The sequence below is a fragment of the Peromyscus californicus genome, unplaced genomic scaffold (assembly GCF_007827085.1).
Source record: "Peromyscus californicus insignis strain IS unplaced genomic scaffold, ASM782708v3 Scaffold_14__1_contigs__length_90479793_seg_1, whole genome shotgun sequence".
Taxonomy (NCBI): Eukaryota; Metazoa; Chordata; class Mammalia; order Rodentia; family Cricetidae; genus Peromyscus; species Peromyscus californicus.
Genome location: NW_026294435.1, coordinates 6,671,131 through 6,685,534, shown reverse-complemented (window position 1 = coordinate 6,685,534; position 14,404 = coordinate 6,671,131). Strand labels below are relative to the sequence as shown.

Below are 14,404 nucleotides of genomic sequence, written 5' to 3'. Positions count from 1 at the left end.
TCTGTACAATGGCACACGTCTGAAGAGTGTTATGAAGATGAATGGATGCTGCACAGACTCGCTAGTAAATTGACACTGCTCAGCACTCAGCATGCGTCCATTCATGCCATTGGGGTTGCTCTGTTAAGGAAGTCTTGTTTTCCTTGAGGAAATGATTTTTTTTTTCCCTTGGCTGTCATTTCCTTCCTTTCTGTGACTTCTTAAAACCACCAGAGTAAAGAACACACTGGCCAGGAGGGTTCAGGGAAGAAAACAGAAATCATCACTGTAACTCTCATCATCAGAAGAACAGCTCTGCACCTGATCTACAAACAACATCAGTTCCTAAGGTCACAGCTCCAGTGTCCAGGTACCAGGTGCCATCCAGGGGAGATGGGGTGTAAGCAGGGAGCTGGCTGTATCCCTTGACCTGAAATGCTTACTGGACCTTGCAGCCAAAGGACTGGCCAAAGCAGAAAGCGTGCTGGGGTGGGATCTGGAAGAACTGATCACGTGCATGAATCTTAATTTAGCCCCATGTGATCATCTCCTACATGTGACCAGCTTTCCTGAGCCACCAGCTGCAGGCCAGACTCTGAGAGGGCAGAGGCCAGCAAATGACAACATGGCAAATGTTCTTTAGTCACTTCTGAGTCTTCTGGCATCATCTCCAAAGTCTTCTCACAGAACCAAAACGGTTCTGCAGGCTACCCAAATCTCAGTGGCAACAAGGACACCACCATGAGCTGACTGATCTTATATTTGCAGTTAAATCTGAGTTAAACCAGTAGACATGTGTAAATTAAAAAGTTTTCACCTTACATCTATCTTATAAAACCACAAGTGAAAAATTTCCTAAAAGCAGTAAGACCTTTGAGACTGAGATTGAAAACTCTATCAACATAGCAAAGAGTGATGGAAAATTTAAAATACCACTACGACTTGTAGAAAAATGAAACTCGATTTGAGGTTTAGTAACAAAATAAGTATCTGTTAATGTTTCAAATAGAATCAGACTGTAAAATCAGTATCACACGTTGAACTAAACTCTTAAGCAAATACAGCAAGATTTTTTTTTTTTTTTTTGCTTAGCTTATATTTGCATAGTGCTGAGGGCCGCAGGAATATATCATAAGAACTCAGCTGGTTATGGCAAAGTCACTACCTGGAGGGATCAGGGAATTTCTCCAGAGGAAGCCAAATTCCAAGGAGTTTTTGGTGTTACTTGGCTTGTTATATATCAGCTGTCTTCTGTTTTGAAAATCATGTGTGCCTTCATAGTTTTCCCAATTGACTTTTCCCTAAGAAGGGCTAACAGTGTGGACTGATCACTCTCTGGACATACACATTCCAGGTATTTGCAGAACAGCCCCAGGAAAGGCTTTCTCTGGAATCAGATATCTCCCTTAGCCACTTTCAAGGACTAACAGTGATATGCTAACTGGTCATTAGCACTCAGTTGACCTTCTGTTTTACCACTCCCATTTTGGATTGTTAAAGAAAGCCTGGTGGTCACTGCCTGAGGAAAAATTCTTACCTGACTTTATGACCCTGTAGAATTCAAGCCTGGTGACCTTGCTCGACCAGGGGCTTGATATAACTGGATTCCAGGGAGACTTAGGTAGAATGTGGAGAACAGAGGACAGAGAAGAGAAAAGAGAATGGAAGAACTAGATGGGTAAGAACTTGAGAGGAACAAACTGAGATGAGGAAGAACTAGATTGCAGGGCTAGAAGAGAGGACTAGAGGAACGAGATGGAAGATGAGGAAGAGTCAGATGGGAAAGTCCTAGCTGGGTAAGAACAAGGTAAAAAGGAACTAGATGAGACAGAATTAAGATGAGAGAATTAAGATAGAACTTAAGAGGGAGCAGTAGACAAACAGAGAGAAATCAGGCAAGAAAGGAGCTAGGTACGAGAACAGAAGTGAAGCTGTGTATATAGGATGTTATGCCAGAGGAATTAAAGCAAGTGGACTATAGAGCTTGGTGTGCTGAGATTCTATTTCCTGAAAATAGTCCTCGCTGTTAGTAGTTCTCTCTCCTGAGCCCCTGGGATGTATAACATTAAGGCTGGTCCCGCTACTATTATACAAGAGCATAGCTCTAGCTGATTATGATAATCAGTTGAAAAATGTAGAATAATAAATAAATAAATAATAAATAATAAATTGACTGACTTTAATTTTCAAATGGACTAAATAGATTTACCATTTATTTTAGCCAAATTTAAAACTCAGTTTTAAGAGCCCATTTTTATTTATGGTTGTTATGAGGTATGGCCATCAGAGGATAACTCGCAGGACTTGGAGGTCTCCTTTCACCATGGGTTCCCAGTTAGGGCGATCAAACTCAGGTCATCAGGCTTGTGTGCCGAGTGCGTTTGCCCAATGAGATATCCCACAGCCCCCTAAATGAGTATATTTTTTTAAAGTAATCAGTTACATACATACAAATAACATTATACAAGCTGAGATCATATTTAGGAATATATATATTATATACATACATGCATGTAATGAAAAAAGAGGTCATGAATTTGAAAGAGAGCAAGTAGGGCATATGAGAGGATTTGGAGGAGGGAAAGGGAAGGGGGAAATGATGTAATCATAATCTCAAAAATAAAAGAAATAATGTTAAAAAGTAATCAGATTTACTTAGGACACATACATCTAGTTCTTATTTTCTTTGTGCAAAGGTTTGCAACCATTCCTATAAAATTGATAAGTAACATTTAAAACTGTATATTTAAAAAAATTCCTCCAACTATTTTTATAAAGTAGGGTTTCAGGCTTGGTGTGGTCTCAGCCCTTGGGAGTGAGTTCAAGGTCAGCCTTGTTTGCACACTGAGCTCCAGGCCAGCCAGGGCTACCGAGGTGAGACCCTAATGCCAGAGCTATCTTGTGAGACACTGTAAGGAACACATGTAAGGCCTAGGGTGAACAACCCTGGTCAGGAGTGATAAGCAATAGAATGATGTAAGTAAACCACAAATGGAGTAGTGATAAGCTATAAGCTATGTGTGGAAGTAGGGATAAGACTAGAAACCTAGCCAGGAAAGAATATAAAAGATGAAGCCTCAGACCCGACCAACAGAGCTCGTCAGGCCCTCGCGCGAGACGACTCTCCTCTGCCAGAGACGTGAGATCCTGTCCCCAGTGCAGACGTGGCTGACCTGAGGAAGGCTGACCCAAGATCCAGAGGAACAGACGTGGCGAGTCCGGACCTGTATACCCGGAGAGGTACTCCTGCTTCCATTTGGAAGACAGGATGAATATTGCTTGTAATCTTACTGTGTGAATAAATGAGTGTTATACCAAGTCTGAATCAAGAGTGATTATTCCTCCCCCGTAACTGGGGTATGTGCTCGCTACAGTTGGCATAGTCGGCAGGATTTTGGGCTTAAAGCCTCCTTGACCACTGAGCACTGAGGAATGTAAAATAAGTAATACAAAAGAATTGGCTATTACTCTGGTGGAGTAACAAATTACAGGAAACCAAATAAACTAGCAAGTGACCTCAAAGCCACTCTGAGAAATCAACTCCTCGAAGTCAACTCTGAGGACCTAAAGAAAATCTGAAGGTCCAAGGAGGAAGAACTGGTAGGAGAGAGAGTATCAGAAGCAGACGGGAAACACCACCCTCCCTAAGGGTGCGGAGTACCGAAAGAATACCGGACACCTTGATGCCAACCCAGACCCCTGGGGAAGAGCGGAAGGTGCTGGGAAAGAGCTAAATGAGGCGCTGGCTGGCCAAAAGGATAGAAAGGATTGCGGATTTGAAATTTGAAAAATTGATAACTGATTCTTTGAATCAGTCTAAACGAATTAGTGACTGGGAGTGGTACCGTAGGAAAAAATTAATTAAATTTTTGTACGGCTTGGTATACCACTTACAATGAATAGATTAATTAAGAAATTTAAGAAGACTAACATCTCCCCAGTGACAGGTAGAGAATACCAAGATGAGGTTGAAGAACAGTGGGGAAAAGTAGCCTCCAAGGTTAAAAATAAGGCCGGCATGAAATCAGTAAATGTAACTAACACATTAACAAATCCGGATGTGGTAGAACAAGAATTAGAGGGATGTAGCAAGGCACAAACTACCGCACTGCTTATGAAAACGGTGCAGGATATTGATAAGGACAGATTAATGGGCAAAAGGCTAGCCTTAAACATAGTGAGGAAGGAACAGGAGCGTAGCGCTACTCCTGGATGGAATGGATGTAACACCGTACCATCATTTCCTGTCTCTACCCAAAGTAAGAGAACTCCTATTAGAAGTACTATATCAGCTCTGAACCCCTTCAGCACTGGAGGAGGTAGTAATCGTCCCAAATTTGAAATGGGAACGAAGTTTGAGGAAATCAGGCCATATACTCCTCAGGAGATCTCAGAATTACGGAAAGATTATGCCCAAAATGGACAGAAAGACGCAGAATATATGTGCCGACTGTGGGAAAAGGGAGCTGACACAGTCATGTTAACTGATCTAGAAATGAGAAAGATCAGAAACATAGTAGAGAACCCCTCAGTATCAGAAGCTCTAGAGCATGTAATTGAGACATCAAAAGGCGATACACATCCACTATTAGATTGGATTACTGCAGCTTGGAGATTTGCATTTCCAACATTAGACCTCACTCAATTTGAATCAGCAGCACAGTGGACAACATATGCACAAGCCATAAAACAATGTAGAAAATTAGGCATATTGTATTTCATATACAACCAGGTACCCACACCTCAAGCCGCACCTTTTACACCACAATTTAAAAAGATCATTATTAAAGGAGCTCCAGCACACCTTAAAATGAGCCTAGCTGGACCCCTGCAGGCATGTCAAACCATCTCAGATGCCATGGAATTCTTTAAATCTTACAGGGAAATGGACATAGACAAGGTAGTATCATTCAATGTTAATAAGAAACAGGACAAGAAGAAATTTACACCGCGGTTTTCGAACATAAGACCATTTGGGAAAGCTAATCAAATGCCCATAAGACAGAATGCAAATAAACCATGGAACCCAATTAGAAGGTTGACAGGAAGGAAAAATATCCCATGGAGAGAGACACAGAGCAACCCATGGAGACAGACATGCCAACCAAAACCTTTTTTAGGCAATCGAAATTTCAAACCAAATTTCAGACCAAAATTTTTCAATCAGAACAATCACAGGCCCCCAAGAGCAGGACCCCCCAGACGCTACATACCAAGACGGACTTGATCAACCCGGCTGGTAGACCATTCGTAGCTATACCTATAATAACTAACAAAGGGCCGAGAATAGTAAAATGGCTAATAGATACAGGTTCTGAAATTAGTATAATAACGGAATTTACAGAACATTTTAAAACTGATAAAAGGATTATAATACAGGGAGTAGCAGGAGAAACAGAAGTACCAGTAATAAAATTAAGACTCAAATTATATAATAAGGAATATGAGATTGAAGCAGCTAGCTTCAATGCACCCTGTAATATCCTAGGCATTAAAGAAATAAGAAAATTATTCCCAGACTTTCTAAATAATAAGAGAATAGCTAAGGTCAGATGTAATCTAGCAGAAGTAAAAATACAACCTATTAAATTACCACACACACCCCCGACCTTCACGGCACAATACCCTATCAAAGGAGGTATTAAGGAAATAACAGAGACTATACAAACTTTGCTAAAAGAAGGCATTATAGAGAAATCTCAATCATTCAATTATAACAGCCCAGTATGGCCGGTGCTGAAACCTAATGGCAAATGGAGATTTACAGTTGACTTCAGGAGAATAAATGAAAAAACACCTAAACTTCCAGGACAACTTCCTGATGTGGAAGACATCTTTCTTAGAATTAAAAATTCAGCTCCAAAGGCAATGGCAACTATAGACTTAAGTGATATGTTCTTTGGAATCCCATTACACCCAACATCTAGGGAACTTACTACATTTACATGGCAAGGACAGCAATATCAATTCTTGAGACTCCCTCAAGGGTATTTGAACAGTCCTATTATTGCACACAACACCTTAACAACTACATTAAAGAACTTCGAACCACAATCAGACTGTAACATATATACCTATGTAGATGATATAATGATAGTAGGACAAGCCATTGACAAAGTACAAAGTACATTAGAGAAACTAATTCAACATTTAAGAAATGAAGGATGGACTATAAACCTAGAAAAAGTAAATAAAGCAGGAACAGAAGTAAAATTCTTAGGGGTACATTGGACTACAGAAGGACCAACAATACCCGAAACAATAATAGATAAATTAAAACAAATTAAGCGACCCCAGAATAAAACTGAGGTACAACATCTAATTGGCCTATTTGCATATTGGAGGCAGCATATTCCATACTTACAGATCATATTACAGCCTTTATATAAAATAACAAAGAAAGCACAGGATTTTGAATGGGACCAAAACTGCGAAAATGCCGTTAAATCGGTACTGGAATATATAAACCAGTATAGCCACCTATATTATATACAGCCCGGTGACCACGTATTTGTGGACATCTTGTATATGCAGGGTTATGGTAATTGGAATATATTTTCAAAAAATAAAGACAGGGAAACGCCAATAGGCTTCTACTGCAAGAAATTCCCATGGTCAGAGAACAAATATTCGCTGTTCGAAAGAACCATATGGACAGCCTACGAGGCATTCAGGACAATCCACTCACTGCTCAAAGAGAACCATGTGACTCTCCGATCACATATACCCATTTTGGACTGGGTAAAGGCACCAGGAGAGGCATGGGCTGGACTACCCATGGAAGGAAAGATACTTCAATGGAAATGGTACCTTCAGGAGTTCCTTCGATCAACACCTCTGTCAGCAAAGGGGTCGGTACCAGCGGTATCGGAGTCGATACTTCAGTCCGACAGGCCCATGACTCCAGAGGGATACATTTTCCCAACCTCAACCCCTCCCCAGAAACAGGTACCAATGGGCCATTGGGGGACTAGAGAGTACGATCCCTCTCTGGTTAATGCCTGGTTCACCGATGGATCAGCAACCACGGTGAACAACAAAGTGAGATGGAGAGCAGCCGCTTATAGACCTGGGGATGGAATGGTCATTACAGACCAGGGCACTGATAAATCAGCCCAACATGCAGAAGTTATAGCCGCACTATTGGCGATAAGACAAACTATAAAGGACAATTATAAACAAATTTATTTATACACCGATTCATGGTGTGTGGCAAATGGCATAGCAGTATGGTCAGGTAAATGGAGAAATAATGGATGGAAAATTAATGGTAAAGACATATGGTCAAAGGCAGCATGGCAGGAATTGGATGCAGCAAGCAGACTAATCAAAATCATAGTATACCATGTAGATGCACATACCAAGAAACAGGATGAGACAAGTAAAAACAATGAAGTAGTAGACAAACTAGCTTCAGCGTTAAGTATAAAGTTAAAAGGTACATGGAAGGCAAACATTAATCCAGAAACAGGAAAAGGTAAAATACAGAGAGAATGGATACAGGTAAGACCATCAACTAAGGACATACCTATAAGTACAGAAGAGATACTGAAAATCCATGAGCAGTTAGGACATATAGGTACACATGCACTAAAAAGTTGGTTCGATAAAAGAAATCTTAAGATAACATGGCAGACAATAAGGAAAGCAATCAATAGTTGCAACAATTGCCCAAAGGCTATTACAAGATTAACACACAATTACCAAGGGATAATAGGACACCGAATGGATTTTAATAGAATCCTACAAATAGACTTCATAGGACCGTTAAACAGCTTCAAGGGAAAATATTGCTGCACCCTAGTAGACATAACAATAGGTCTCGGGATGGCCCGAGAAAGCACACACCCAGACCAAAACACAACAATACTTACAGTCTGGGGATGGTGTGCAGCATATGGAATACCTGATATAATACAATCAGACCAAGGAACTCATTTCACAGGAGCCAAAACACAAAGAATGGCTAGAAACTTAAACATTCAATGGGACTTCCATAGAGCCTATACACCGACAGCAGCTGGAGCAATAGAAAGATGGAACGGAATGATTAAAAAACAGCTAGAGATGCATAAGGGAATACCACTGTCATTAGCAATAAAAATAGCAACTTATGAATTGAATACCAGACCCAGAATAAATAGGAAGTCACCAATAGAAGAAGCTATACAAAAACAACACACAATAGATTATCCTACAGTTATAGATAGAGAAGTAATAAGGAATCCTAATTGCCTTTACAGGAACCGGAAGAATAACAAATTATCCCCAGCAGAAATAATAGCACCAGGAACAGGAAACAACGTGTGGATAACTCAAGGTAAAAAGGACTTGAAATTAGTCAGGCTGGAGGATATAGCATAAATGTGTGTCAGGGAGGTGATATTCATAAGGGCAATCCTCCTGACGATTTGGCTAATAGCTATTGCAGTATACATAGTACTGCCAATCTTAGAATTTGTTTTTCCCTTCTGTAACATCATTTACCAAAGAAGCTACTCATACAACATAGTCAACAATACCAATCCTGGATATGCTTCTGCAGCATCCAGAACAGCCAACTTCACGGTATGCTGGATACACTATCTGCACAGGAGGCAATAAGAATAGCAAAGGTGATGTGCACATTGAAGGCAAGCAAGCTATATGCTATTGGAGCCTTTGTGTGCTCATTTTTCTGTCTCAGGTTAGCAGATGTGATGGCAATAACAGCATACCAATGCCAGCCCTATTGGACAGTACACCCACAACAAACAGACCCACCACCACACCACATGTTATACAAGTGGGCACTAGGAAACAGAATACCGTTGCTACACCAACAATTTATGATCTAGAAGGCAAATTACCGCTATATTGGTCAGCAGAGAGAAGATTTACACATTACATAGGAAAAACACACAGTTTTTGGCAAAAATATGCAGCATGTTTAACATATGCCTGGTATAAGGGTTGCGATCAATATAGAATGGCACTTAGCATATACCATCCAAACAAAGAATATATGTTAGAATCAGGGGATGATGTTAACACCAACATACATGAGCAGAACCCGTTAAAATGCCATTACAATGAATTATGGACCAACATTACCAATCACGCAGCCATATACAACATGTATTGGACAAAGAATTCACATATCAGAACAAACACATTAAGGGTAAACTCACACTATAGGACCAATACAATGGGAATAGAGACAGAACCAGAATTTGACTGCGAACTAGGCATGAATAGCTCCTTTGTGAGACAATATTTCGCACCAGTAATAGCACAACAAATGGAGGAGATAGGTATGCTGTATAATAAGACATCAGAAAGGTGGGAAGAACAAGTGTATAATTACAATGATGACTATTATGATGGTGATTACCCTGCTAGTACAACACCTAAAGTAACTACAACACCTATAAACCCATGCAACCCTATGAATTGGACAGTATGCAATGATGGTGAAATGGTAAAACCATGGCCAGTAGTATCTGGAATAATACCATTACCCAAACCCTGGGGAAATAGATGTCCCAATAACTTATGGAGATACATTCAAAAACATAAGCTAGATGTACCAGGACAAAATAATACTAACTGGTTATGCGTAGCAGACTATCCCAATTTACCATTCTATGGTAACTTCTCTGTATTATATAGCACAGATAACCCATCAGTAAAAGGAAAGGAATGGAAATGGGATGACTGGACAAAAATATTGCAATTAGGAGTAGAACATTGGAGATTCCCAATCATACTTACAGATATTATACAACAACCTTGGGCTTCAATGAGACACACAATGAAACCTAAATATGATTGCAACACAGACACCATAACACACATTTGCATACTTACAGTAAATTCCACATTACACAGGGAAAAACACTCTTTTGCATATGCATGTATAAATATGTCTGAAGCAAATACAAACATTAGACAAAACAACAATACAAAGACTATAGTGGACCTACATGTAGGACCTTTATTTACTGGAAGAACATCAAGGTCAGTACAAGATTTAATAGCAATCACAGATATAATAGGCCAGAAAATACCATGGCTAGGAATTTTTGTGGACAGTACTGCAAATATAACAGCTACTAAACAGGTCCAGGCAATAATGAGATTTAATGACGACCAACAGTCATATCCAACATATTTTACGCAAGCAAGTAATTTGGGATTTTTTAACCTAACCTTAGCAAAATCACTAACACAAGGTACCACAAGCTTGAGAAACAAATTATCATGCTTTACCGAAACAAATAATACAGCGGTACGGACTAACTGTACCACAAATAAAGCAACCACAATAATAAATTTGAATATATATGGTAAAATTACCATAATAAACAAACATATATCACTAGTAAAATTTGACAGCACACCAATATTAACCATAGGCATGATACATGAACCAAAACATAAAATACATAACATGCTAGGTGGCAGTAAGATATCAATTTGCTGGTTTCACGAATCTAAAGACTTACTGGACATGCCCATACCCTGGGAAGTCAGTGCCAATGTTACTACAGATGAAGTAGCAGCAAAAAATATTTTCATATTTAATAGGGCAATTGAACAAAAGGCATACAATTTCACAGGTATAAGGGAGGTAGAATATATCCCACCATATGTACAAATGACAAAGGCTATGAGAATCAATAAGGTTATGGATCCAGATGACCTAATGGTACATTATAAAAATGGGATAACTAGATCAGGGAGTTTTTGGCAAACTTTGGATTATGAAATGGATAGAGTAATTGAATTACAGCACCATAATCTCCCATATTATTTCTACATGTTAATGCCAAATCCACAATATAAAGAATGGAATAAGGCTGAATGGGTAGCACACAAACCTAGAGGATCAATGAAATCACATACACAATATTGGGATAAAATATATTATCTCCCGATATCAAGAAATAAGGATTTTCTCAGCGAACATTCCAACACACCATTAATTATATTTAGAGGAAATATGACCAGACCAAATAAAGAAAATATTGGATTATATACAGCTCATTTTCCAAAAGGATACCTAATACCACCAGAAGGAACCCCAACAGTAGTCAAGGCACCAGCTATTATACCAGACCTAAAAAGTCCAGCTAAATTAGTTTTATACCCTAGGATTAGAAAAATTGAAATTACAATAGATTTGACAGCACTGAAACCACCTATAGAATATTGTAGTGATGTGAATTTTAGATTTGATTTAGACTACTCATCACCAACAAGAGTAGGAAGAAAACCACTACAAGCAATGGCAGTAGCAGCCTTTATGGCAGGAGCAATTTTAGGTGGAATAATGGGTGGAGGAGTATCAGCAGCAATGATAGAACCAATAAAGGCAGAAATATACCACATACAAGAAGTAAATAAGAAAACAGCAGAAGCTTTAGCAGCTATATCAAATTCTATAGATGGCATGCATACACTAATACAAACTATGCAAGGCGAGATAAAAATGTCACAAGACCTTTATAAGGAACAATTCTCCTATCAAGCAAAACTTATTAATACTAACCATAACATGATGATGTGTCAAATGTATCGAACTCAAGTCAGTAATATGAATAATGAATTAAATAGTTTATTTAGCACAGGGTTAGGGAGAAGAACAAGAGAATATCAAAGTATACTAAACCCTGAATATGAAAGCTCATGCACAGATGGATTATGCAATATACATTTAGTACAGATCTTCTTACAAAATTCATTTTCAGCATATCATTCCAAGGCGATACCACAGCTATATACTGAAAGAACAGGAGTATCAGAATGGAACCACCAATACTTAGTACCCATAGACCATTACTTATGGACCAATATGAATGACACACCAGTGTACATACCATTAGAAGACTCCATATCATTAGGAGCAAATACATACGTTTATCCACATTTACCAGAAAGCACACTTGAAACTAGTCAATTGGCAGTAACTACTATCACACAGTCACTAGAAGATACGGGAGATTACACTTTCTTGATATGTGCTAAATATTTACCTACTTTAGTTAGCTGCATAAATCTTAATGAAACCACAATGAATGATGATATCACAACATTCAATATTACAGAATCAGGATGCTATATGGTACACAACTGTAGCATCCTACAAATGAATTTCACTAATTATGATGGTAAAAACATAACCAAACAAAGAGTGACCACATTAACACTAGAAGAAAAACATTATTTTGATGGCTCACACTTATTTAATGACCCAACAGAATTAGAACATCACCAAACATTTGTAAAACAAGCAATGGAGTTACAGCACATTGCAGATTTCAATCAGAAACAACTGGAATCCATACATAACAAAATTAAAGAACAAGATGCAGCCATACATACATCACAAGCACAAACGCACAATCTAGTGAATCTGTTAAGAACAAATACATACATACATAAAGACTGGGCAAAACAGATGCAGAAATGCAGCTTTTGGGATTATTTAGGCAGACTAGTCAGATTAGATCTAATATGTACACCAATTTACACATGGTGGCACTGGATAAAGTTAGCAACCTTTTGGTTTTTAGTAATTTTAGGGATAAGTATTGCTTTATGTTTGTCTAAAAAAATCAAATGCTTGATAATAACTCCATGCTTAAGATGTCTTACAGGAATCAAGTAACAGGAAACCCACTTTGGAATCCGTCAGGCAGACGCTTCGATTTACTTAGTAAAAATGGAATGAGTAATTTACTATATACCACATACCAAAAATATATGGAACCATTGTCTGATATTTTCTATAGAATAGGTATATTATCTATGGCAGGAACGATACAGGGATGCAAATACTGCACCCATAAATATGCAATGTTCTACCTATCAGAACCAGGTGAGGTAGACAACCTCCCAATGCTCTTGATGCACTTAACGTTCCACTTGACAATAGAAGGAGGTATACATGATATGAGATTAATTGGAGATGGATACATGAGATATTATGGAACCATACAATCTAGTGTATATAAAGTGAATGGAATGTACAAAATACACAGAAATAACATGGATGCAGCCCTACATATAAGCGCAGCTTTAGCTGCAGCATATGTGGGCCGCGGTAATCACAGAATATATGAAACATATAGAACATGGCTAAAACATAATCCTGATGAAGCAATAATAAGCATTGATAAAGATTTCCTGAATGACCCACAGTGGGAAACAGGAGAACCAATGTATTTACAAAGCATATGTACTAGAATATTGTGTAGAGATTTTGTTATAGATGTGTTAAAAGAATTTGCAGCTTATAGCACTTGGTTGAAGTTATATAATGCATATATAGAGAAAAAACATAAAAATAAACCACCCAGAATGAGAAGGATAAGAATGCTAGGATTAACAAATTAGGATAACATATTGTAAATCTCCAGGCTGCGACCTCATGTGATGCCTTTTATGTTGAAGACATTTCAGGCATCAGGGGATGGAATGTAAGGAACACATGTAAGGCCTAGGGTGAACAACCCTGGTCAGGAGTGATAAGCAATAGAATGATGTAAGTAAACCACAAATGGAGTAGTGATAAGCTATAAGCTATGTGTGGAAGTAGGGATAAGACTAGAAACCTAGCCAGGAAAGAATATAAAAGATGAAGCCTCAGACCCGACCAACAGAGCTCGTCAGGCCCTCGCGCGAGACGACTCTCCTCTGCCAGAGACGTGAGATCCTGTCCCCAGTGCAGACGTGGCTGACCTGAGGAAGGCTGACCCAAGATCCAGAGGAACAGACGTGGCGAGTCCGGACCTGTATACCCGGAGAGGTACTCCTGCTTCCATTTGGAAGACAGGATGAATATTGCTTGTAATCTTACTGTGTGAATAAATGAGTGTTATACCAAGTCTGAATCAAGAGTGATTATTCCTCCCCCATAACTGGGGTATGTGCTCGCTACAGACACTGTCTCAAGAAAAGGGAAGGGATTCATGTATCCTAGGCTGGCCCCAGACTTACTATGTAGCTGAGGATAACCTTGAAGATTTGGTCCTCCTGCCTCCCAAGTGCTAGGATTACAGCTGAGTGTTACTATGTCAGATTTTATGCACTCCTGAGGACTGAACCTGGGTCTTCATATATGCTAGAGAATTGCTGTCTCAAGTGAGCTACATTCCCAGCCTGTTCCAGTTTGTAGTACTGTTATGGTATCGTTTGGGACCAATATATAATATTATTTATATGATATATAATTTCAAAGAACATGAACAGCAGGCTGAGTCATCGTTAAAGGCCATATCACTTATCCTAGATAAGTGAAGGTAGGTCACAAGGATGTTGGAGTCTTAGTCAAGACTGATTCTGAATTGGAATCACAGTGTGAAATTCTGAAAAGAGAAAAAGATGGATTCCTCTCCAGGGCAGAGTGGGTGTTTGCAGTGACAAAAAGTTATATCCACAG

The 14,404-nt window shown here is 39.0% G+C and overlaps 1 protein-coding gene across 1 annotated transcript; it reads left to right on the top strand.

The window, feature by feature from the left end:
* Positions 1 to 3,997: 3,997 nt before the first annotated feature.
* Positions 3,998 to 13,856, top strand: LOC128109261 (uncharacterized). The gene is made up of 3 exons (XM_052736422.1): positions 3,998 to 4,531; positions 6,514 to 8,299; positions 12,610 to 13,856. Exons 1-3 carry the CDS (start codon positions 3,998 to 4,000, stop codon positions 12,678 to 12,680), a joined length of 2,391 nt encoding a protein of 796 aa, XP_052592382.1. The 3' UTR covers positions 12,681 to 13,856.
* Positions 13,857 to 14,404: the final 548 nt, after the last annotated feature.

Excerpts from the sequence above, each read along its gene's own strand:
- LOC128109261 (XM_052736422.1), top strand. The coding sequence starts at position 3,998 with ATGAAATCAGTAAATGTAACTAACACATTAACAAATCCGGATGTGGTA. Across the intron at positions 4,532-6,513 it reads TATCAGAAGCTCTAGAGCAT|GGTTATGGTAATTGGAATAT; the intron begins GTAATTGAGACA and ends TTGTATATGCAG. Across the intron at positions 8,300-12,609 it reads CAACGTGTGGATAACTCAAG|ATGTCTTACAGGAATCAAGT; the intron begins GTAAAAAGGACT and ends TCCATGCTTAAG.